This window comes from Phoenix dactylifera, chromosome 15 (assembly GCF_051530095.1).
Source record: "Phoenix dactylifera cultivar Ajwa chromosome 15, Ajwa_hap1_PhDact_Kaust_v1.1, whole genome shotgun sequence".
In the NCBI taxonomy this organism is placed as follows: Eukaryota; Viridiplantae; Streptophyta; class Magnoliopsida; order Arecales; family Arecaceae; genus Phoenix; species Phoenix dactylifera.
This window is the reverse complement of record NC_143204.1, coordinates 1,510,849-1,536,777: the sequence shown is the minus strand read 5'-3', so window position 1 is coordinate 1,536,777 and position 25,929 is coordinate 1,510,849. Positions and strand designations below refer to the sequence as shown.

Genomic DNA, 25,929 nt, shown 5'->3' with positions numbered 1-25,929 from the left:
GGTGGTTTTCTTCTTCCTCCATTGCCACCGGACCTTTGTCGGCGCCTGATCGGTTATTTCAATTTCAAAAATAAACCACGCAATAGCACGTATCCTGTAGGATAATGATTACGGGTGTCGGTCCACAGAGATTGGAGACAAGTTATTTTTCCTAATTAAATAATTACTTCAAAGGGGATAAGCTAGAGTAAATGATAAAAACTAAGAATTAATATGGGTGTAGTAGTATGAATTATCTATGGAGAGAGGTGTTTAGGGCTAGATTCCACTGATAGATTTATATCCGTGACGCTTTTCAATGATTGAGTTGTATGTAAGACTTGATTGCTTCCGACTACAAGCCAAAGCAATCACAAAAGAAAATATAACTAATTTCCAGCATGAATCATCTAAGTCTAGCACAAACCATCTACTCTAACGATAAGCATGACCTGTCTAACCTAGCATGATGCATCTGATCATTAAGTCATTAAACATGAAATCGATGTCACATGAATATCTCCTCCAAACCACAGGTGTTGGATTCGATGAAATAGATCAATCTATGTAAAATATTTTATGCAAGATAAATGATTCACATAAATTGGATAAATCATAAGATCAATTGATAAATTCTTCATCATGCAACCTATCTTACAATACAAACTCAAATCAATAAAAATGAAACGAATACTCCTCTATGGCTTCATCAAACCCCTAAACCGAGGCTTAGCTGCTCATGGTGGCCGGAAGTCCTCCCATCTTCATAAAAAAATTGCTCTTCACTCCCTTCCGCTCCCAGCCTCTCTCTCTTCTCTCTTTTTTTATTTTATTTCTTCATCTCCCTCTCGGCTTTCTTCTTCTTTTCACTGAAACAGGGGGTCTCCCCTGTTTTTCTGTTGAACCGAGCTCTCCCCCCCCCGCTCTCCCTTCTTCGTCTTCCTCTTATAGCTCGCCGAAGACCAGCAGCGATGGATCCCGAGAGAGGAGGAGGGCGTGATGTTGGGAATGATCTCGGGCGAAGATGGAGCTCGAAGCGGGTGCCGATCTGGAAGGGGCTGGGTTACCGGCTCGTTGAATGCAGTCGGCTGGGATCGCGGTGAAGGCTGAATCACAGGGATTGGAGCTGGGAATCGATGGGAGGAACGCGGACGACCGGATCTCGGAGAAGACGGAGGAGCTGCTCGCTGGTGTGCTCGTTGGATGCGGCTGGAACGGGCTGATGCGGAAGAGCTGGATCTCGGCTGCTGGGAAGAGGGCTGGCCGCGGGATCGACGGGGAGACGCCGGAGGCGTCACGGGCGGAAGAGGAGGCGGAGGATCTGGATCTGGCTGCACCGCGTGGGACTCGTGGCTGGAACGGGCAGCGGGGCGCTCTGTGAGGCGAGATCATGGGAAGAATAGATAGAGGGAGGAAGGAGATAAACAGTGAAACAATTTTATTTATTTATTTTTTTATATTATATTATTTCCCACTGTTCATATGAACAGTGTTTTTACGGGACACTGTTATATGAACAGTGAATCCAGTGATTTTCTCCGAAATTATTTTTATTTATTTTATTATATTAATTATCTTCTTTTTTTATTTTCAATTTATAAATTTTATATGAAGGCTGGTAAGGAATTGCTTTAGGTTTGAGGTGGGTCATGATGGTTGACTTGTCCTTGAGCCCATTGTCATTTAATTCTTGCTAAGCTGCTTCAGATCGAACTCGACCGGTCAAAACCAAGACCATGACTTAATAAAAATATTTTCCATATAACTTTCAATCTAATCAGGACCAAAATCCATTTAATTATAACCTTAGCCGAGTCAACACAATCTCCTTATATGTTTTTCTGTAGTTTTCATGAAAGATTGCAATCAAGAGAGAGAGACAAGTTCAAAATCTGGTTTAAAAAAAGAATTATTTACCTCTTACCATAATTTAAATTTAATTCAATGTTTATTCAATTTCATGGTAAAATATGTATTTATCAGTTTAAAAACATTGATAAGTGCTATGGAAGGATGACTAAATTATAAATTATTAAACACTTATCAGCGCCGAGGTAAGGGCTCCTAGCTTTCATTTCCTCCTCTTTGATGCTTAGCCATGATTTATAAAGGTTTTGAGCTGGCCAAATGCCAGGATTGGATCCAAAAAGGGGGAGCTCTGTTTTGGCCCGAGATCTCTTGCTACCGGCCTTGTGCGCCGCCGCCAGCCACCAGAGGTGGTCGCATTTGCCTCGCCACCCCTTGCCGCCGACAGGGCTGGCCCCCGTGGCCGCCCCTGAGTCCGACCGAGAAGGAAGGAAGCAGGGGTATGGGTCCTCTGCTCCGCCAAAGAAGAGAAGAGTCAGGAGAAGAGGGAAAAGGGAAGAAGAAAAAGAAAAGAAAAAGAAAAGAAAGAAAGAAAGAAAGAAAAAAAAAGAAAAAGAAATATATATATATATATATAAAGAGAGGGGGGTGGTTTATGGGTATGAATCCGAACTCGGGGTGCTAGACACTTCTACAGGGTCGGCCCTGGAAGGATGTTAAAATTTAAATTTTATAGATATTGTGATGAATTTAAAAAAAAAATTGGATATTAGGTTCTGCAAGGAATTTGTGAGATTAATTGGATTTGTTGTGGATCGCGTTCGAAGTAAGTAATCAACTGCCTTTTCTAGACTCATTATTTATATAATATTATTTTTGCATCGAATAAATTGTTAATGAATTTATATGTGATTTATGAATTTTACGAGATGATGATTTGAATGAAAAATAGATATGTGAATTGAAATAATATTTTTCGGACTATTATTATATTTACTGTTCTTGCATCGTATATGCATATTTAGATCGGATTATGATATATCTATTATGTTACCAAAATAATTTTGATGTGCATCAGATTTGGAACTCTCAGCCTAGCTATGTTCTGTACCCTGCCAATTGGGGGTTATGCATTGGCAATTCTAGCCCTACCACAGGGTATAAGTGCGGTATTCTGGCCCACTCCGTAGGATATAAGTGCGGTATTCTGGTTCACTCCGCAGGGTAAAGTGCGGTTCTATTTCTAGCCTAGCCACAGGGTATAAGTGTGGTCGTAGTTAAAGGCTGTTGAGTTGAATGTGATTTGATTCGAATCAGATTTAAGATTATATATATGGATATTTAAAAGATACGGATTTCAATGGATTTGTGTTTGAAAAGGAATTGATTATGTCATTATGCTGATTCGTCGTAATTTGTATTTATATCTTATGTTATTATATGAATTGTCTAGTTAAATTATTTATTACTTACTGGGCTATCTAGCTCATTATATAAGTTTTTATTATTTTAGAAATTTCGATAACTAAACCTATCGGGGTTTCAAAATATGAGAGCGACTAGAAGAACTGCAGCACAAGTTATCTTAGATTAAGGTTTATTTAAATTGATGTTTTATCTTAAACTATTGCTAGACTTGTGAAACATTGTAAGTTGTGTTAGTTAATGAAATAAATTTTGCATAATATTAGTTAAAATATTTTCGCTGCCTGATTTGATATTGTGATAAGATACCTTGCATGCTCGTAGGGAGAGTTTCCTACGGGTGTGCGGCGGTTGGCGCAGACCCCCGGCTCGCGATCTCGGGTCGGGGGCGTGACACTACAAATCTCTTATCGTCTTCCAAACAACAAAGTACTGTGACAAAAGTGTATAAAGAGGTGTGGAAGCCGGTGGGTGGTGTCACGGCCTCTCCAAGCTTCCACCATGCAAGTAGAGCACAAGAGTCGGCTAGGGCAGCAGGAGTCACTGGGCACTAGATTGAAATAAGAGGATATGGATAATATATCTCAACCTCATGACCATATTCCAACAGTTGCAGTGCAAACTAGGTAGCAGTGATGCATCGGCTGAAATTTCTCATCAAGTTATGCATGTTCTAGCTGAATCCTCTTCTAGTACTAGCACTATTGGTGCAGAGTCCGGGCCACATCCTGGTTTTGCATGTTACCTTACCATGAAGTTACTAGTATGGAATTGTTGGGGTACTACTAAGCCACCTTTTGTTAACTACTCTAAAATGTTAATTAGACAACGTAGTCCGCCATGCATTGCCTAGTCTCCATAGGACTATGGGGCCTATGTGGGAAGTCTATATAATACTTGCCTTGGGGCTATCTGGGGGTATAATTATTACTTGGCGAAAAGACCTTGGGGGGTGGTTCTATATACACCCCCCCTATTGCTCAGGACACCCCCCAAAAATTAAAAAAAAATTAAATACTCTCTACACCCCCCCATTTGCTAAGGACACCCCTAAAAGATTAAAAATTCCTAAATTACCCCCCACCCTCCCCACCCCCTCACCTAAATTGCTCTCTACACCCCCCAAACCCCCCCCCACCCTGCTCTTCCCCTCCAAAACACCCGCCGGCTTCTCCCTTCCGCCCAAAAAACCTCGCCTCAAGCACCTCGCCGGCGGCCAAACCCCCTCCGTCTCCCTTTGAACTGTTCCGCCCAAAGCACCTCGGCAACGCCCAAAACCCCCCAGTTCCCCCTTCTCCCTCTCGTCGCCGGCATTCTCCCGATCTCCGACCACCTCGCCGGCTTCTCCCGGAACCACCTCCCCGGCTATCTCCCGAGCAACGAGCACCTCGCCGGCGCCTCCACGACCACCTCGAGGTAGCTCCCCCCCCCCCCCCGTCGGCATTTTTTTTTTTCACGGTTCGTGCTCCATTCGGCACTGGATCGCCGAACAAAAGGCTTCTGTTCGGCTGAACAGTGCCGAACAGAAGCCTTCTGTTCGGCAACCCTCAACCGAACAGAAGCCTTCTGTTCGGCTGCACAGTGCCGAACAGAAGGCTTCTGTCCGGCACTGTGCAGCCGAACAGAAGGCTTCTGTCCGGCACTGTGCAGCCGAACAGAAGGGTTCTGTCCGGCTCTGTGCAGCCGAACAGAAGCCTTCTGTTCGGCACTGTGCAGCCGAACAGAAGGCTTCTGGTGCCAAATCGCGTGCCGTGCTGAATTTTGTGCCGAACAGATCCTCTCATTTATGTATGCAATTGAATTATTTTCTTTGATATAGCCTAACATTGAATTTCTATATTTTCAGACATGGATCCCGGTCCCTTCAGAGTTAGACCTACGGCGTCAGCTAGGAGACGTCGTGCTAGGATTGCTTCTCCCGAGCCTGCTCATATGCCATCGCCCTCTCCTGAGTCAGAGCATGATGATATGCCCGCTAGGGGCGAAGACGATGAGTCCGTTGGACCATGTCCAGGAGGTCCAGAGGATGAGTCCGTCCTGATCAGTTTCAGGACGCATATAGCAGCTTCCATATGGAGGCAACAGGTATTGTTTATTTGTTATAGCATTATATTTTGTTTATTGATGTTTTATAAAGTAGTAGTAATTATACATTTATATTACAGGAACGGGCTCCACTAAAGTGCATGAACCATACTGCCAAGGTTGGTGAATGGAAGTGGTGGTCTTCAAACCAACCAAATACCAGGTTCAAAGCACTATTGAGGCAGTCGGGCCTCATAGAGTTAGTACAGTGCTCTTATCGATTCACCGATAAGATTCTGATTTCGGGCTTCGTAGAGAGATGGCAGCCCGAGACGAACACCTTCCATATACCATTTGGCGAGATCACTATCACGTTGGATGATGTATCCGCCATTTTAGGGATTCCTGTCGCAGGTGCCTCAGTAGCAGTTTCTCCTGAGAGGATGAGTGATCGGGATGCTGAGGAGCTACTTGTGGAGTTGTTGGGGGTGTCAGCTGGAGACGCGCGTCAGGAGGTACTGTCATCGCGCGGTCAGTCTATGAGGATGGAGTGGCTGAGGACTCAGTTTCACTCTGTATCTAATAGAGACGGCCAGCAGAGGATAGAGTGTGCAGCACGAGCCTATTTGTTATTTTTGTTAGGCTGCACACTCTTTGCTGATAAGAGTGGGACCAGGGTGCCTATAGCGTATCTGTGTTTACTGCGGGATTTGGATAGGGTGAGCACATATGCCTGGGGTACAGCTGCCTTAGCATATTTGTATCGGCAGTTGGGGATTGCGTCGAGGTCATCAGTGAGACAGATCAGTGGTTATATGACGCTTCTGCAGGCATGGATTTATGAGCATTTTCCAGCACTCAGTCCTCACCCGTCGCTTGAGTATACTGATGCCAGTCCCCGCGTGCACCGCTGGATGCCCGGTACTCCATCCCGTACCACGATGGACCATTTAGTGGTTCTACGTGAGTCATTGGACCTTTTGAGCATCGATGAGGTACGTATCATATTACCATTTGCTTGTGTTTGTCAGTACTTTTAATATGCGATATAGTATAAAACTGAAATGAACCTTTTGTTTTGCAGGTTATTTGGGATCCCCATCATCGGCTTCGGGGAGATCGCCCATATGTTGATATCGCATTTTTTAGTGGCTCCATCAAGTGCCTTGATATCGTAGAACCCTATCATCCAGAAAGGGTTCTTAGACAGTTTGGTCGTATTCAGACCATCCCTCGAGCGCCACTAGCCCCTACGCGAGCCAACAGAGGTTCCACAGCAGGCTCGTACCGGATACATTACTCCTATATGGATCAGCTTTGGGAGCGGTGGGAGGACCACGTGCTAAGCCAGGCGAGCAGGAGCCACCCAGTTACCCGGCCATCAGACAGCGTACCGGGATACATGGAGTGGTATCTCCGTATCACGCACGTTGCAGTTCAGCCTCCTCATCTGCGCTCGAGTACTCATTCTGGAGATAGGGGAGGTCATGATGATGCTGACATGCACCGGCGGCGTATTGCAGATGCACTCGGTATCAGTACCGACATTGTACGAATGGGTCCCTCAGAGGCTACGTCACTAGGTGCCGGGCACCTATTTCATGCTATTTGTTAGATGCATCAGTTACTTCTGGGTGATGAGCCTGGCCCGAGTACAGCACCCTCTCATTCGGATCCAGCACCCTCTCATTCGGACGTACAGCAGTACACGCGTCGACGACGGCATCATAGGGATTGATGATGGAGCCTTTATTTTGATATTAATGAAAAATATATATTTTTGGTACATTTACGTGTAATCTTTGTAAAGCCTGGCCCGTTCTATTTTACACAAATATAACAGTGCACATAACAATCAATCTAACAATGCGAAGACAGATATTTTTTGATTTATATTGATGATGGAGTTTCACAGTACATGACTCTAAGAGCCCAAAAAAATTTACAACTTTCAAAAATTGTACATATATAAACAATCAATCTAACTCTACTGTCTCGCTAATTATAACATTAGGTGAGATGCTCTCTTTGAACTGTTGAATCCGGGCTTCATATGAATTTTCCCATCCGGTAGCACAAGGAAGATGATATTTTCGCCAGTTGGTCGCTACTGGCGGAACGGGATGTCCCGGCAACAAGAACACCTTCAAAATTAGAAATAAGAAAATATTAATAGCTACAAAATTATAAATAAGCAAAATTAAATAAGCAAAATTAAATATTCGCAAGTGTTGTGAACGTAGTACCTCAACAAAATGATTTCCATTTACGAATCCGATAGCGATATCTTTGCGGGATAGAAGAGGTACTGGCACAGAACGGAGAGGTAGGAAGGTCAGACATTGTTGCAACGAGAGATGGTATAGGACAACATTATAGCAGGATGCTATAAGATGACCCATGTCCGGCATAGTCATCCATCTGTCATATGGTGGACAATCATCATAATATGATAATGCATGAGTGATCTCAGTAATCGTCCCTTCCACACCATATAATGTGCGATAGTGGTCCGAATGACATTGCAACTCTTGCAATAAATCCTTCCTAACACGCACCCAGTCATCTTCTCCAAATCCCAGTAAGTCAGCTATTGCCCTAAATCCGCAATTCCCATCAGCTTTTACATCCTTGATATGCTGGATATATGGTCTCAAGGCAGAAGGAATAGCATCAATATAGATAATGGGCGTATGTGACTGGGCTCTAGTACGAAAAACCTGCAAATAATACCAAATTATAGAAAATATGTAACAATGGCAGAAATATCCAAATAGTTATCCGTCTCAGCACATCCCGTACTGGCACGGCACGGCACGTCCCGACATGTCCCGTATCGGCACATCTCGGCACGGCACATCCCGTATCGGCACATCTCGGCACGGCACGTTCCGAAATGTCCCGTATCGGCACATCTCGGCACGGCACGTCCCGACATGTCCCGTATCGGCACATCTCGGCACGGCACGTCCCGACATGTCCCGTATCGGCACATCACATACCGGCATGGCACGGACCGTCCGGTAGACGTTGTGATACCTATTGTAAGGAAATAAATATTTGGTACTTACCTTTTGCTTGGGCCGCCTCTTTTGAATCTGAGTAGATGGATTGCGGATGGTAACTTTCTCAACACCAGGTGAATAACTATCCTGTCCAGATAGAACCAACTCAAACGCAGACGGGTCACGTCGAGTAGACGTATCAACCTTCATTGAAGCGCGCCCATGTGAACCGGTCTTCCGTTTTGCAGGCTCTAAAAGAGGTGTACTATCTGGACTTGCAATCTCTCGTAACTTCTTGATCATCTGCAATTGAGAAGCCCCATCTAACTTCTTGAATCGTAGCGCAATCAAATCTAACTCTGCATCACAACTCAACTGAATTGGCTGCACGGGGGGGGGGGGGGGGGTAGGCAGAATATCAAGTTTCCTCCAATGAGGATCTATGCAGTCGAGAGGAATGGGCCGACCTTCCACCCTGTACCGCGCAATCTGGTGAGCACATGGTATACCATGTGTGCGTCGAATAGCGCACCCACAATTTGAATCATCAAACCCAACTGAATTGGCTCATTTCGATTGGGCGAGGACATGATTTAACGCACTTATAGATATGAAACCTCGCAACTCTTTGAATTCAGCTGGCTTGAAGTTGTGCTGCACTACCAATAAACTCTTCTCCAATGAGGCTTTAACGGAGCTGTGCTGCAACTCAATCAATCCATGTATTCTAGTCCAAGATGACTCGAAACTTCCTTGGCTTGATCCAAGCTGCTTTTTGAGCTTTGCATGTGCACTCTCGACCCTAGTAAACAAATGAAAGTTAGATATAACAATTGAGGCAAATTAAAATTAAATGAGTCTTTATTTGTGATACCTATTTGTCGTCACATTTCCGTAGTGCCTGCATGTATCCGTCCACGCCGCAACAAATCTTTCTTTGTATTTGCTCAGCCAAGTATCTGACACATACTGTAGTGCATCTGGATAGGTACCGAACTCTCTCTGCAGTGCACTCCAGCGATCATTATACTCGTCTTCCGTGGAGGACAGCACTAGTACATTCCAACTCATAATAAATTTATCCCATTTCTCCTTCAATTCGAAAATTTTTTTGCACTTGGCCAAAACATTCCTACTAATATGCCATCTACATAATAAATGTCTAGCAGTAGGAAATACTCTATGAATTGCATTCATCAAAGCCAAGTCTCTATCTGTAACAATCAACTTAGGCAAAACATCATCAGCTATGACACTGCGCAATCTTTCTAATGCCCAAGTATAGCTTTCTTCCCGCTCAGAATTTAAGTATACAAAAGCAATTGAAAATGTCATGTCAGTAGATGTCACCCCCACAATCTCTAAGAGCGGAAGATGATACCTATTCGTCTTGTACGTGCAATCCATTATCAACACACGGGAAAATGCACGGAACAAATCAATGCTGCCAGGGTGTGCCCAAAATAAGTCATGCACAACATCCGTATTAGTACAATTCCTATGCCACTCAATATATTTAGCCTCTGATAATTTACCTAATAGATGTTGCATTTCAGACCTCCCGGCTTTCTCTACAACCTTAAACCGTTGACGTACATTGTAGATAGTCTTGATAGTCGTAACATTGAGGGCATCTCTTTCCTTCAATGTGGATAATATGTCCTTTGGACGAACCAAACTCTTCGACATATCCACTAACAATTCCGTCTCCTGCTCAGATAATCTCCCTGCATATGAGTGCCCCTCCAGATTCTCTGCAGCGGGATGATTGTGCACTCCACATACGACCAGTAATATCCAATCATCCGCAGTATCCAATTTCTTTCCTCTTAATGCAAAAGGGCATCCACACTTCTTTGTCCCACAGGCAGTCTTTATTCGCTTTTCTTTTTTGGTTCGGTACGTCCCACCCCTCTCACAACCTAACGTAATTCTGGGTTTCTTAGAAATGGTACCTGCATCGGATGATTTGATTACAACAACAAAACCATTTCGCCTCCCAGCTTCACGACACCAATTACACAAGTCCTCTCTACTCTTGAAGATCTATACATTAAACAATTTATGTAAGTACACAGTTGTAAAAAGAGCTCGCTAAACTAATACAAAATTGCACAATACATTATAATACCTCGTAAGTTGTAAATTCGCTTGTGTAATCCAGTACAAATTCTGATCCAATTATACTCGATTCGGTTGTAGCATAGCCCTACATATAAAATAATTTATCACCAAGAATTAATGAATCAGAGGATCTGTTCGGCACAAAATTCAGCACGGCACGCGATTTGGCACCAGAAGCCTTCTGTTCGGCTGCACAGTGCCGAACAGAAGGCTTCTGTTCGGCTGCACAGAGCCGGACAGAACCCTTCTGTTCGGCTGCACAGTGCCGGACAGAAGCCTTCTGTTCGGCACTGTGCAGCCGAACAGAAGGCTTCTGTTCGGTTGAGGGTTGCCGAACAGAAGGCTTCTGTTCGGCACTGTTCAGCCGAACAGAAGCCTTTTGTTCGGCGATCCAGTGCCGAACGGAGCACGAACCGTGAAAAAAAAAAAATTTCGAAACAAGGTGGAACACGTACCTTTGCGGCCGATTCTTCGTCCCAAATCACTAGTTGCTTGTCCATGCTTCGAATGGGGCTTAAATCTCCTTCAAAGATCGCCTAAACGATGTAAATGGATCGAGGGGTTTAAGGGGGGGGGGTTTGAGGGGTGTTTTTTTTTTTTCTTTTCAAAACAAAACGGAGGAGGAGGAAGGGGGGGTGTACTAAGAAAATTTCAAGGGCAATATGGTAATTACACTAAAGGTTAGTTTGGGTATTTTTTTTTTGGTTTTTGGGGGGTGTCCTTAGCAATAGGGGGGGTGTATATAGAACCACCCGACCTTGGGGTGGTGCATTTTACTCATGCAGATAGACAGGCAGTCTTGGGGTCATTACACATCATAATGGTCCCGTATGGATTTTGGGGGTTGTAAATGCTAGTACCTATGGGCTAGAGTGTCGTAAGTTGTGGTCAACAGTCATGAATATTTTATCTTTGGGTGTGCCTTTACTTTTGGTTGGGGATTTTAATTGTGTATTGTACGCTGAAGATTAAAAAAAGGGGGAGGGGGGGAGCTTTTTTATTTTGATCAGGAGATTCAAGAATTTACATCCTTTCTTCGACGTACGGGACATATAGATCGATTTGGGTTTCTAGGGGCCAAAATATTCCTGGAGTAACAATCGACATGATCTTGCCAAAGTCTAGGAATGGCTTGACCGTGCTTTAGCATCGAATCCCCAGCTGGATTTGTTTCTTGAGCGTACTATCACACATCTCACTAGGTTTGCATCCAATCGTTGTCCCTTGTTAACATCAATGGCAGAGGAAGCTAGAAGAGGGACGGTGCCTCACCATTTTGAAAAGCTCTAGCTTTCTTGCAAGGGGATCCAGGAGGTTGCTCAGAGTGCCTGGCGGTGCAGTGGGAATTATTCCCCAAGAATTTAGCTATTTGTTTTATTGCACAATACTAGAAGAGCAATTAAGCAATGGAAGCGAAGCATTGATAATATTTTTAGGCGGGGACGGTACCTCTTTGAGCAGATCTATCGACTTCATATATAGGAAGCAGACCAAGGTCTCACTTCTCCGAGCATATTATAGGAATTTGTTTATGCAGGAAGTACTTTGGAGATAAAAGTTCCAAACCACTTGGTTGCATGAAGGTCATGCTAATACCAAGTTCCTCCATGGCACTACAACCATCTGGAGAAGGAAAATAAAATGTTCATGTTGCACAATGTCCAAGGAGATAGGGTTGATGATCCAAAGGCAATGACTGGTTGGTAAGACATGATATATATAAAACTTGGTATGTTTTTATTCGGTGATTTAGTATATCGTTGGTATAAAATTTGGTACTTAGTATTGTTGTGGTTCAAATTTGGCGATACCCTCGGCCTCATCAAGTATATATGTCAGCGGTTTTATATTATGCATTAGCAGAGTAAGGAGCGAACTGCTATTTATACTGGGAATGCTTTATGGTTTCAGCCTAACCAATTTAGATTGCTCGTTTCTCACTAATTTGTTGTTATATGATCATTTTGTGGATGCTTATGAATGCACGAGGATGCTTTCCTTTTCCCATCCTTAGATAATGGATTTAAGATATGATAGTGATCTTCTCTCTCTCTCTCTCTCCCCCTCTCTTGTTTTTTGTTTTTTTCGTTTTGTTTGTACATGTGACCACATCATCACGAGGAACTTAATATCCAGAATATAAATTTGGATCTCTCATATAATCTAGAAAAATGCGTAGCGGAAGCTAAGATGAAACTTTTTCCCTTGTCTCTTTTTGCGTTGAAGGAATAATGGGGCTCTGAGAACTTTTCCTCTAGAAGGAGTTGTTACGAATACTCTCTCTACAACTAGGACCACGCCAGATGGATTAATCTGTCTATAGTTAGGTTTGATGGGTCACAAAACACTTTCAAAAAGCAGAAAAAGGGTCATAAAAAGACTTTTCTGAATTCTGGTAAAATTTGTAACTAGCTTTTTCTTTTCTTTTCTTTTTTTTCCTGACATACAGAATATAGTAGCTTCAATTTTGCTTGTATGAATTAATGTTGGAGATCCCACTGTAAGACAATTGAAACTATGTTCAATTCTGAGACCACCATGTAGTTGTTTCTTGACACCGAAAGATGCATGGTTTGTTGCAAAAGCATCAGTCATCTCATTGCTGATCGGCCTAGCTATTTATATGGCCTGACAACTCAACAAGGATAAAGAGCAAAAAGGACTTCATGCTATTTTCACAATATTAAAGCACATTTTTATTGAAAATATTATATTATAAAAATTTTGCAGTTTAAATTATAGATGCTATAAAAGTCATAGTGAAACAGTAGGCAATACATGCTTGTGTCTCTTTTTTTTCATTTTAATTTCAATATTGAAAACCATCCTTGAATCCCTTTCATTTTATAGGTTTCCAAATGGTGCCTTGATAGACCATATAATCTGCAAACAGTCTTGCAACATTATGGATATCAAAGCATATATAAAATTAATGATATCATTGATCCTGCGGTTTAAAAATATAGGTACGTAGGACATCAAAAATAAAATTTAAACAAGGTTTAAATGAAGAAGGCTAATGCCACCTTATTGATTAAATTGAGGCAAACAGCTACATACGCACCTTGCACAACCTCCTTAATTATGGAAGACCTACCATAGTTGCAACGCCATCATTAAACTCATCTTCGCAAGAAGGAGCTTCAAGCTAAGCAAAGAGTGTGATATTGGCACGGCTCAATCAGATAAAACTCCCCAAATTATGTAGATATTGATTCGACTCAGTTTGATTCGATTGAGCCATTCCAACATCACACTCCTCCCTAGCATCATAGAACCTGACCTAGTTCCAAGCTTGCCAACATATAGCCTCTTCCTTTTAATTCGACCAGGAGCCTTTTCGCATGACATCAAGGAAGAGGAGCAGGAGGAGAGCAACAAAGAGAGCTACGAAAGAAATAGAGGTGATGGTGGAAGGAGAGATGAGAGAATTGGAGGACCGTGGTGGTTGTGGTGGAGAGGAACGCGAGAGGAGGCGAGGAAAGGGATGGAGAAATAGGGAAAGATCTGAAAGAAAGAGAGGAGAGGAGAAAATAAGCAAGAACAGTTGGCACGTCAATATCTATCTTCCTCATGGGGAAAGACTTCAAATATTTATATATCATACAGAAGAAAGAGTAAGGAACTTGTTAATCTGGTTTTTCCACATAGTGGTTGATGTCAAGGTGCACGTTTCCCCTCCTAAAATGGCTTGGGCCCCTCCTTAACGAAGCTTCTAGCTGCCTCACACCAGCACCATTTTCACCCAATATGAGTAGATTTAGGTTTGGTTGCTGACCCAACACTTACCAACCGGCAGTCGTGGTCGTACAATAAGATTGTGAGTGGTTGTGGCTCGCCATGGGATGGAGTGGTGTAGTAGTCGCATGAGTGGAACTAGCCAATGCATTCTATTATAGAAAACGATGAAGTCTAATTTCCACCTGTTAGGAATTAGATTTTTTTTTTCAAAAATATTTTTAAGCTTTTAAATAGAATGGGTAAGATTTTCTTTCTTTATTAAAAGTATGTATAATATATATTTTACACCACTTTTTCAAAAAAAATAGTTGCTGAACCAAAACATAAGCCTTTTTAAAGTATGTCAAAAAACTATTTTTTCAGACATCATCTTTTTAGCAAAAATATTTCAATGAGAATTCTCTTCGCAAATATTAGTTCCAAACGAGATGGCTTGAGATGACAAATTAATGCGCTCAATAGCCCCAGCAGTCAATGAACCACATGAAATGCAGAAGGAAAATCTTGAGACTTACGGTACAAATTTGAGTTCGGATTGTTATGGTTTTTTAACTACAGAATGTTTAATCTGGTTAATCATGGTAACATCCACTTCAAAAATGGACGGCTGCTGCTCGTTGTGGGAATCCGATTGATCACGCTCGCTGCCATATACGGTGTGCGTTTCAGACTCTGTACCATGTGGTGCAAAAGACATACGGGAGGGGAACCTAGGTCCTTGAATTTTGTTGGAGTGGCCTAAAAGAAGAGAGCTTTAATTAGGAGCTTCACCCTCCGTGCAAAAGGACAGAAGGGTTAGATTCTACGCCTAATTGGCTTTGTTCATTATAGACGAACCAACCGACCCGTCCCATTGACGCTCAATAAGAAATCTTCCACCATGCTTTTAAGATAAGAATAATAGGAGGTAGCAGTGTTTGTGGACTTGCAGTTGTGTTTCTGTGAGAAGCGGGGAGGTGATATTTAGAGTTGGCCTGGCCGGCAACTTTATGATTCCTCTTTTGGACGCATTATTTAAGTATCAATGATCTCACTCGCTTAAAAGAAGGGATCAGAAACTCTACATAGTCCACGTTTTGTAGGCATACATGACATCATACCTTTCTGGCTTTGAACTGGATCGGGTCGGGTCAGGTATGTAGAAAAGAGGCATGTCAGCGATGCGGTTGGAAGGCAGGATATAGACTAGCTAAGGACCAGGTACCAACACCGGAGGTTATTAGTGGCATCTCTCTCTCTCTCTCTCTCTCTCTCTCTCTCTCTCTCTCTCTCTCTCTCTCTCTCTCTCTCTCTCTCTACCATGTCTCTTGCTCTTACAATCATATCCTACACTGCATGCACTATGTGGTCGTGCACCAATCACCTCATTTTCTTTCTATGGACCCTACTCATCGTGCACTCATTCAGTGTCCTACCCAGAAAAAGAATTGTGGTGCATGGCCACATTGGAGAGTATAATTTACCCTCTCCTTCTAAAATTGGCACTTTCTCTGCGCAATACTATTTGCATGGTATAGGTCCTGTTGCATGCATGTTTGTAATCATGATGGACTAAATGGCACATCATCATATCTTGCATGCGCTTGTTGTAGAGAGGCTAGTGAAATCAAGGTTCGATCTCTCTCTTGTTCTATATATATCTATATAGTCTGATATACTCTTGTCCAATAATGAATAAACATGAATTTTAGAGAAACTTGAAACAATAATTAGATTTGAAGACAAGAACATAGTGATGAATTTTGGAGAATCTTGCCTCCTGCTCTATTATCAGTCATTTTATATAATATTTTTATGTTTCTGCAAGTTCGATATAATCAGGTGGCCCTGCCCCTATTGTGCAAACTAAGACATTCAAGTGCACGTTTCCATTTTTTTTCCCATTTAGATAGGTAGTTGTTGCATTTCAAAGTATTTAAAGCCTTGCATGAAGTGTACTCAGGTATGCAGAACGAGCAACACTCAAGGATACTGATATGATTAAGACTGGATTCTGTTGCATCATGGCATTGTTTCAGACTTGTGCAATTTCCTATGCATTTTCTTCCAAAAGATAAAAGGCGTATGCAATCTTGGTATTAGGCGAGAGCTGCACCTCTCTTTCTTCGCTGAGCGAGACCAGCAAGGAAAATTTATCCATTTGGATAGGAAGATGTCCTCCTACTAAGAGCGATGCCTTGGGACCAGTAGCCAGGGAAGGGCAAGCTGCTGCAGCTATATATTTCTAGCAACGAAACATGTGATTTTTTTTTTTTTGATAACACAGATAGCATCATACCATTCTAGTACGAGTACATCCAACAAAATCAAAAAAGAGAAGAAGGCGAAGAGAGAGGGAAGAAGATTTCAGACTATCCCATAACAGACCACCAGAGCACTGGAGGACGAAGGATGCCATCTAATCAACCACTCTGTTAGCTTTCCAGAACTCATGAGTGACCTGAGCATCCAGACAATCCCTCAAGGCGACCATGGATATCGAGCAGTAAGGGGTGTTTGCCACCAACCCTAAAATGACTCTGGATCCAATAGATGACAATCGTTGAATCCCCTTTGAGCTGACTCTGATAGGCCCATAGGATAAGGCAAGCATAAGAGATACCCTCCCAGGCTGCTCTCATCTTCCTCTCAAGTACGGAAATATCATGAAGTCAACATCCCCCCGCCGCAATCAAGTTGGAATCGAAACTTCTGACGACAAGGTCGGTCTCGCCTCTTCCATCATACAATAAATTATCGTCGAAATTCACCTTAAAAAGGCTCAGAGGTAGAGGCTCCTAGGCGATCAATATCGCCCAAGGAGCCATCAAAGCTGAATGAGAGCCTCAGATATCCCTCACAATCTCGGTTCCATCGACAACTCAGCCTAGTCACGCTCTATTGCATGGATGAGCACCCTGCCCGCAACACACCTCGGGATCTACCACTTGTCCTCAAAAACTCTAGCAATTCTACTTAACCAAACATGACAAGCAATATAGGTGCATCTAGCTCCACCAATCGAGCTGGTAGGTCTCTTCACAGACTCCTTCAAGTAATCCAGGAAAGCCGTGGTTGTCTATGAAGAATGTAGGAAACTATAGGCCTCCCTTGTTAGACACCACACTAGGACAACCCTTGGACATTGAAAGAGAACATGCTCCACTAATTCCTCGACCTTTGGGCAGCTATCACAATTAGGGGAGTGACTCAACCTTCTTCTGCAAAACACCCTCCTAGTCGGTAACCTGCTCCACATCACCTTCTAAAGAAACAAGGTGGCCTGTGGCTGGATGCGAAGCTTCCACAGTCAGCTCCCATCAATCGATTGCAGCGCAGTGAAGCTGTACAGCACCCCAAGATCAGTGCCCCTCACTTGGACCGGCAGGTTGGGCCCCAATGCATTTGTTCGATCCCACCAACCTCGAAATCGGCACAGTAAGAATCCTCTCCACCCACTGCTCTCCAAAAAGTTGATGAACAGTAGCTACATCCCACCTCCTCTCACTCGCTCTCAGCAAGTCACACATCCTGAGACCCAAGCTGTTTGTGTTGGCCATGGTGGGCGACAACCGTAGAAGAAGATCCGAAATCCAGATATCTTCTACCCCTTCTTACCATGAAAAAGAAAGGCCACCTCGCATCCTTGAACCGATAACCATCTTTCGACTAACCTAACCTCTTCCACCCCTCAGGCCCAACAAGAGATAGTGTAAGAATATTTACCTATTGTCCATCAACTATACCTTTCTAAGAATCTTAAGCTCTAACTCACCCTCCATGGACGAACCTTGCGAAGGAACCCTTAAGTTTTCGAAACATTGGATTCTCATCAATATTTACGTTACTCAAGCTACTCAAGCTTGCATAGAGATTCTATGCAACTTGATCTTCTAACCATCCAGTGGACACTGCCTTGATGTCATACGAGATCTATCACTAGAACTACCATCATTTTCCTCATCATTTCCATAATCTAACATCTTGACACTTCCAAATTCAATCAAATTCAAGTCGTAGATTAGTACTTTGTAATACCGGACCATATAAAACTCTACCCCGAAAGCTGGGTGGTGATCAAGGATCATCAATCTAGCATATTCCCTTTGGATATTGAACGAGAGCAAGCTCGAAGATTTGTCCTCAAACCTGCTCCACTTAGTTTGTTGCTATGAGATCTCTCTTTTAAAATGGAAAAATTTTGATAGGTCCTATCAAATATTCATGGTAATGAGAGTTTAAAGTAATAATCCACCGGTGTACAACTTATAGTCCTTGAAACAAAGAGCCATGCATTCTTCAAAAAACCCCAAATAAAAAATCTATACCAAAAAATAAAACCGAAGATGCATGAAATGTTGGAAACAAATTATACCACTGGATTAATTATAACCATGTTTTTAAAGATGGACACTTATTATTTTTGACCTAAATATGATAAGGATCTAGCAATTCCTAATGGAAAAATATGTAGCCATGCTATATACTTTCAACATAAAGGCACCTTCATTTCGTTTTTCTTCAGGCAGGTATTACATTTAATTACAATCGTCACTTCTCTCGTGCATCTTGTATTACATTTAATTACAATCACCACATCTTTCCTTATGCATCTTTTTGACTAAGTTATGCTCTGCATCCTACTACTGCTACACTCACAGGCATCCACTTTTTCAAGCCCCAGGTTTTACACCTAAAGAAAGGCTTCAAGGCATGCAGCATTAACACTTTCTTGAAGACTTTATTCATCCCACTGAGAAATAAATTTGATTAAATATCTTTATTAGAAATTGTCTTAATTAATATGTCAATTTTCAAAAGCTTAAACCAAGATTTGCCATTATAATTGGTACTGCATCGTTCCAAGTGTGTATCGTACACTATCAGTACCAAACTGATACGTGGTACCATATCGTATCGATATTCAATTCACTTAATTTTATTATATTGTACTACGAACCAATATTGTAATAGGATGGTATCCATACGGGGTTCAGTACCGAGATGGTGAATGTTGGCTTAAACTAATTTTTAATAAATAAATTTAATTAGTTGCTAGTTTGTAGAATAGGATGCTATCTGCGCACCATATCCTTTCAAAAAAAGTTTTGCGCAAACAGTTCAATAAATATATATGAATGGCAAACGAAGGTAAAAGATAGTAAATTCAAATGCAACAGGAACCCAACTAAAGTAATAATGGTAACTGAGAAGGGAAAAATACTTTTCCTTTACCTTTCTGCAGGTCACTAATATTAATTCCACTTCGTTATTTTAGCAATATAATTATTTCTTTTTGATCATGTCCGCCACAAGTATATTTTGGTTTCCTCTATAAATGGGGCAAGTAACAAATACAACCGTGGTTTTATATCTGGAGAAAGATTAGGAAGTCTGCACAAGGAATGATTCCGGAAACAAGGTAATTAACTTAAAAAAATATCCATCCATATAAGACAAACTCTAAAAGGACAACCTTCAACATATTCTGATTAGATTTTGACGCAGGACAGAGGAATAAGAGGAGAGAAAAGAAGAGGAAGGAGAAGGAAGAAGGAGAGGGAAAGAAGGTGAAAGAGAATTCTTATCCGTCACAGCTTATAGAAGTCAGAGAGGTGATGGAAAATAGATGCCTCAGCAGCTGAAATGCTGGAACAAAAACTTTATTGCAGTAGGAAAATAGATTCAAGGACTATCTTCTATTGATATAGTGCAAAGGTCCATACGAAAATAAATTAGGGATAGGTTCTGTGCTCCCGAAATGGGGAAAAACCAGGATTTGGAGGAACCCTATCTTTTCACATTGTTGAAAGCAATGCTGTATGACCAGCATCTGCCAGAGACAATAGAAAATGCACGAAACTATATACTTGCTTCACTTCATTAACAATGGTCACTTGTATGGATTTGACTATCCTGGATGCTAGAGCTCCTTATGAATAGATCCTTGGGAATTTCAAGTGTAAATTTTTGCAGTCCACCTATGGTGAATTCTAGGCATATAATATAAGCTAACATGTCAGATATTGCGAGCAGGAAGAGTGGAAATAAACATAGGCTCTGAAAGCATATAAACGTGCAGAATATTTTGATTGTCAAGATTTGATCCTAACATCTAATTTTATTCACAGGAAGTTTGTTCCTAAAAAGAGAAAAAAAAAGAATTCAGGTACCAGAGGCTAAAGGTTGTCAGAGAACTCATTAGAAGCATGCATCGCTTGCTCGAAAGATTATTTAGCATCTTAAGGCTAAAATGTTTTGCAAAGCAATAGTTAGTAGAGGGCCAGGCAGGACTGCGGTAAGAGAGGAGGTGATTTCTTACCATGGTTCCTTTCTCAATCACCAGATGGAAGCATTTGCTGATGAAGGGGAGGTCTAGCATGTCAGCTTCCACCAGATTCATGCCTGCAGAGAGACAGCTCAGAAATAAACATCATGGAAAACTCTGAATAGCTGCTGAAGCAGCTGTCACCAGAGTCATAGTACAGTAAGGGGCTGTTGTTTCTGTTGCTTAACATGCTGCTCTCCTGCTGATACATTTGCAGTGGGTGCCTGAGAAATGCTGGATGGGGATGTGAGGGGGCTACTATCGCAAGCTGATGTTGAATCGGATGGCACAGCAGCAGCAGCATTTGAAGATGGTGAAGCAGGAGGCCTGAAGCTATCATCCCTAAAAGGAGTTTCCACAAACTCAGATAAAAGAATAAATATGAAAGCAAGAAAAGTTACAAACATGTCCTACTATCAGGTATGTGTGAATATGGTGCGGTCATATGGTTACAACTATATTCAACATTGTATGTATAAATGTGTGAAACATCAAGAAAGCAAACAATTCATGAGGGCATGCAGGACTAAGATATGTTTCATTGCACAAGATTGCCGTATCAGCATACAAAGGCAGAATTATGCCTGAATTTGGAGGTTCGATCGTTGCCCTGTTTCTCTGGAAGGTGGTTTAAAACCGGTTACCGACGAGATCTGTTCTGAGAAAGCATGGACTAAGCATCCAACCACACTGCTCTAGGTGCCAGGTGGAGACTGTGGACCATGTTATGTTTTGCTGTGACCGAGCTATGAGGGTTTGGAGGCTAGCTGATATCTCGTTGGATGCTCGAGGCCAGTCTATTCTCTTCACCCAAGTCCTCAGACGGTGGGCCACCCCTCCTCAGACCCGGTATGTAGCTATTAGGACAACTTACATTGCTTACTATATTTGGCTAGCTATAAATGCCTAAACCTTTGGAGAGAGCAGTCCTACACACCCAGGTTTGTAGTGGAGCAGGCCTGTGTTCAGACTATAAAGATTACCCATGCAGGTCCATCAGATAGGCCTTTGACAACTAGAGGCATCTGACGCTCTACATCTTCTCTTGTAGTGCCACGAACGGTGTTTATCACTTGGGAGGCTCCACCTCCGAGTTTTCTCAAAGTCAACTTCGACGGATGCATGCATATATGCTTAAAGTGAATCTAGTGCTTCCAACCAAACAAGCACAAGTTGAAAAGGGGAAGAAATGTCCATTGCGACAGCGAGGGAGGGCGGCGAGGGGAAAAAAAAGATGGCCAAGTCAATGGTTATGCAAGTCAAAGTTCGACAACACTATATGATAACAAAATGTAGAGGCAAAAGGAAAAATCTCAGGAGAACATGGAATGTTCCACAAAACACTCTTGCACATGCATATCCCAATCCTATGACCACTTATAAGGATTCCAAATAACACAAGCAAACTAAACCATAAAGTTAGAGTTAGCAGGATCACTAGAATTGTTTCCACTGATGTCTAAAATAGAAAAAGAACATGAGAGATAAAAGTAGCCAAACCATGTTGAGAGATAAAAGAGACCCATATGCAGTGTGGCTCTCACTAGATAAAAAACATTTAAAGCTGATATAATAATTTTTATTTTATTAAAGTTGCTGGGCGACGGTGGCTGCTGGATTGACCAAAACATTTCTGAGAATTCAGCATCAACAATATTTCCAACTAGCACCACAAGAACTTGTAGACTGTCTACATATAAATATAGCCTAAAAAAAGGCTAAAAGAAATAAAATAGATGTCATGCCGGTACTATTAAGTAAAGTTTGCAATATACTAAAAGTTATTGGATTAGTATGAAGATAGATTATCCATAAATAGCAAACAGAAGTCATTATATGCCCCAAGATAATATAATTTGAATCTAATTATTTTATTAATTTTAATATAAATATTTTTTTTATTTTTATTACAAATAACATCACATTTCATATATATTTTGTATAGATCTATTTTTAGATATTGAACATTAAAATTCATGATATTGGAGTAATTGACCACAAAGATGAAATGACTGTGATGGAAGCAATCAACCGACATCTCGTGGGTGCTAGAATAGGTATCTCTAAAGAATTAAGAAAATACAAAAAGGTCGATAAAAGATGTAACATCAATTTTAAAATAATTGACTTATTATGTTTGTTTTAATTTCTTACAATTGTTCCATTTCTTGCTGAAGGTTCAAAGTTGCTTGGTATGCATGCCGTCATATTAGTTGATTACTGAACTGAGAATGATATAGACTATTGCAAAATAAAAAAAAAATCATGGGGAGAGCAATGTGAGAGAAAGGATAGGCAAGAGTCAAACATGATTTGATTGGAATGACATCATATCCAATCAGGATAACCATTATCGAACCAAAGAGAGATTCTTTTGGTAAGTGAAACATTTGATTTTTTTTTATTTAATATATTACAATTTCTTAGCATAGTTTTTATCTTGTCTGCATTGATACCTTCCAATATTCTGATTTCTCTTTTTATGGTTTATCCTTCTATCAAATTATTCTTTTAGCTTGCAGACTTGTGTCAAAGTTTCCAATTTCAGTATGAATTCTTTTATTGAAAGTAGTCACAGATTACTGTTATTCTAATTTAGAATGAAATTATAAGGTGATTTCATGGATGAAAAAAAAATAAAGGATGGTGGATTATTTGTCCTCATAATTGAAATGGTTTCAAGGTACACAACAAAATGAATGATGTCATTTGAAAATGGATGAGAAGGAATCTTAGAGAACATAACATCTATGAAAACGTTGATCAATATACAAGGGTGAGGCAGGGTGGGCCGCCCACCAAAAGGTTTTTTTTTTTTTTTTTTGGGGGGGGGGGGTGTTACTAAGATGCTTTTTTCCTTCAAATAAGGGTACAATGAAGATCTGAATAAATCCTAGCCTCCCAGGAAAAGGAGACAAAGAAGAGAAAAGAGAGAATGGAAATATAAAGGTAGTTGATCCTTCTGAACACCAGATTATCGATTTTCATCATAGCGGTGAGGGATAGATCATAGATCTTTTAAAAAAAGATAAGGGAAATTAGTTAGGTTTGAGATTAAATTGTCAATCCTAAAATATCCCACTATCGATCTGTAGAATCACGTACTATTTCATCCATGAACATCATCTATTTTTCATTGAGGGAAAAGCTCATCCATGACCACCATTTTAAAAATTTCCACCATATGATAGTCGTCATGTTGCACCTAGCGACAAACACATAAGGTGTACCCAGAATTTGGCTTTCAACTTATTATGTCAATTGGCAAAATTACGAACCCACCATTCCCTTACCTAATAAAGTGATTCCTACCTATAAAAGGAAAAAAAAATTCAAAGTGATTACATGCATAAATTAAGCATCTATTTGGATGCACAAAAATTACCAAAAAGTCAAACAAAAAAAATGATGCATTAGAAGAATACTTGAGAAATTGTTTAATTTGAAATTCAGTTATAGTCATGTTCAGATTAGTGCAAGAATAGTCTACTTTTATTTATTTTAGTTATTGTAATTTTCAGATTAATTTAGTACTATCATTATGGTTAACTTAGACAGTTGTGCCTACTTGGTCATGAATCAAATAGTAACAATCAAAGTTCACTTAGTTGTTAGATATAAAAGCCTTACATTTAGTATCACTAATATGCTGCCACATTATTACTTGTTCATCCTTTACTGTTAAAATAATCAGAGCTTTATTTGCAAGAAGATTTACATTAATTTAAAGAGAACCAAAATTTGAAGAAAGAAGAAAAGCAGAATAAAGACAGTAATCTGCATCAAAGAAATTTATTTCATTTTATTAGAAGAAAAAGAAAATTCATTCTGAATTAGAATAGCAATAATCTATGACTACTTGCAGAAAAAAATCTGTATCGAAATTGGAAGCTTTGACTAATATGATAGAAAGATGAGCTATAAAAAAAAGAAATAAAGAAATTGGAAAGGATCGAGGCAGACTAGGTAAAGGGATTGGTAGGCCTTATGGGCACATGTCTTTATGTTTTCAAGTGATATTAAATATGTACAATGTAATGCATTGGCTACCATCTATATCTTAAAAGGTAGAAAGGATTTTACGACGTGATCGACAGAAACAGGTAGAATTCTAAGCAATCACACATTGGGCATGCAGAGAATCAGGGCTCTGGTGCTAGACTACAGCAGACCACAATCTCATCGCTCCCCTTGTATTTGCATTGTGAACGTGGTAGAGGGACTGGTTTCTTTTTTCTTATTACAGAAATTGGCCACAAGTTCCTGGGTAGATCAAAAATAAACCAACCTGTTGCTCTGAGAATGTAGTCGAGACAAAAGTCCATAGCTGCTGAAATAACTGATAGAATGAGATTGATAGAATGAGATAGATCATGAACTAACTTTTCCAACTAACCTTTTATTCTGATATATAAGAAAATAAAACAATAAAAAATTGGCATCAACAACGAACACTAATTTTATATAAAGAGACACAAAAGCAAGCTTTGGTGGGTGAAAGAGTAGGAAGAAATTAGGACTTGGGGGATGGAAGACCTGAAGGAAATAAGGTTGTATGGGTCTCGTCTTAGCTTTCTTTTTTGTGCGCGGTGGTCCATCACGCCCTCATGTCCACTGTGATGGCTTCTCAAAGAAGAACCCCCGCGATGTAAAATTAGTATCAAAACGAGAAAATCGGGAGAGGGATCTCACCGTTGGAGTGGGAGAAAAAGAGAAACGAAGGCGGTGCGGAGGTTCACAGGGAGACGGCGGCGATGAAGGCGTCGCTACGGCCGCCGGCGATGATTGGAGAAGAAGAAGAGGAAGAGGAAGCGATCTCGAGCGTTTCTCGAAGAGGAGGGAGACGACAGGAGCACCGCCGTTCCAAACCAAGAACAAGGGGAGTACCGCCAACCCTAGCCGGCTATGGGCTGGGCTATGGAATACATGGTCTGTGAAATCCCAGGCTTTAGTCCTGTTTGAAAGACTCGAGAAGACCGAGTATATATATATATATATATATAGAGAGAGAGAGAGAGAGAGAGAGAGAGAGAGATTGGGTTCCTTTCCAAACGATTTAGAGCGAGATCCGGTCGAATTCCAGAACGTCCGATCAGTATTAATCTCACAGCGAGCATTTTCTCCCTCTAATGCTAACGTTAGTTGTTTAAAAAAGGGAAAAAAATATTTAGTACGACCGACGAGAGGCAATGCACACTCCCATCTCTTGGTCTCTTCCTTTCAAACCAGCAAGCTCTCTCTCTCTCCTCATTGAACCACTACATCTCTCTGGACAGTATCCCAACCTCCCATCTCTCTCTCTCTCTCTCTCACCATAACCCGAAAACTCCACCTCTCTGTCTCTCTTTCGCCAGAATCCCAACCACCCTACTTCTCTCTCTCGGCAAAAAAAGCCCAACCCTCCTAACCACTCTCTCTCTCTCTCTCTCTCTCTCTCTATTGAATCTACTCATCTCTCTCTATGTTGTCGGAAGGAACTCCCTCTCCCTTCAGCAAGCGGCCTCTTCATCCTCACTA

General features: G+C 41.2%; 1 protein-coding gene across 10 annotated transcripts; it reads right to left on the bottom strand.

Moving 5' to 3' along the window:
- Positions 1–7,096: 7,096 nt before the first annotated feature.
- On the bottom strand, positions 7,097–25,425 carry LOC148699824 (uncharacterized). 10 transcript variants are annotated; one of them, XR_016398479.1, is made up of 5 exons: positions 25,105–25,425; positions 20,601–20,754; positions 20,407–20,489; positions 10,196–18,837; positions 7,097–7,379 (listed from the first exon to the last, which is right to left on the bottom strand). XR_016398479.1 is itself a non-coding variant. In XM_089927456.1 (3 exons), exons 1-3 carry the CDS (start codon positions 8,541–8,543, stop codon positions 7,212–7,214), a joined length of 879 nt encoding a protein of 292 aa, XP_089783582.1. In that variant the 5' UTR covers positions 8,544–10,171; the 3' UTR covers positions 7,097–7,211. The 10 variants fall into 10 exon arrangements, 1 of the variants encoding a protein (XP_089783582.1); XR_016398478.1 differs by having other exon boundaries at positions 10,196–20,489; positions 24,949–25,425; XR_016398475.1 differs by adding an exon at positions 24,949–25,026 and having other exon boundaries at positions 10,196–20,754; positions 25,105–25,424.
- Between the last annotated feature and the right edge of the window lie 504 nt (positions 25,426–25,929).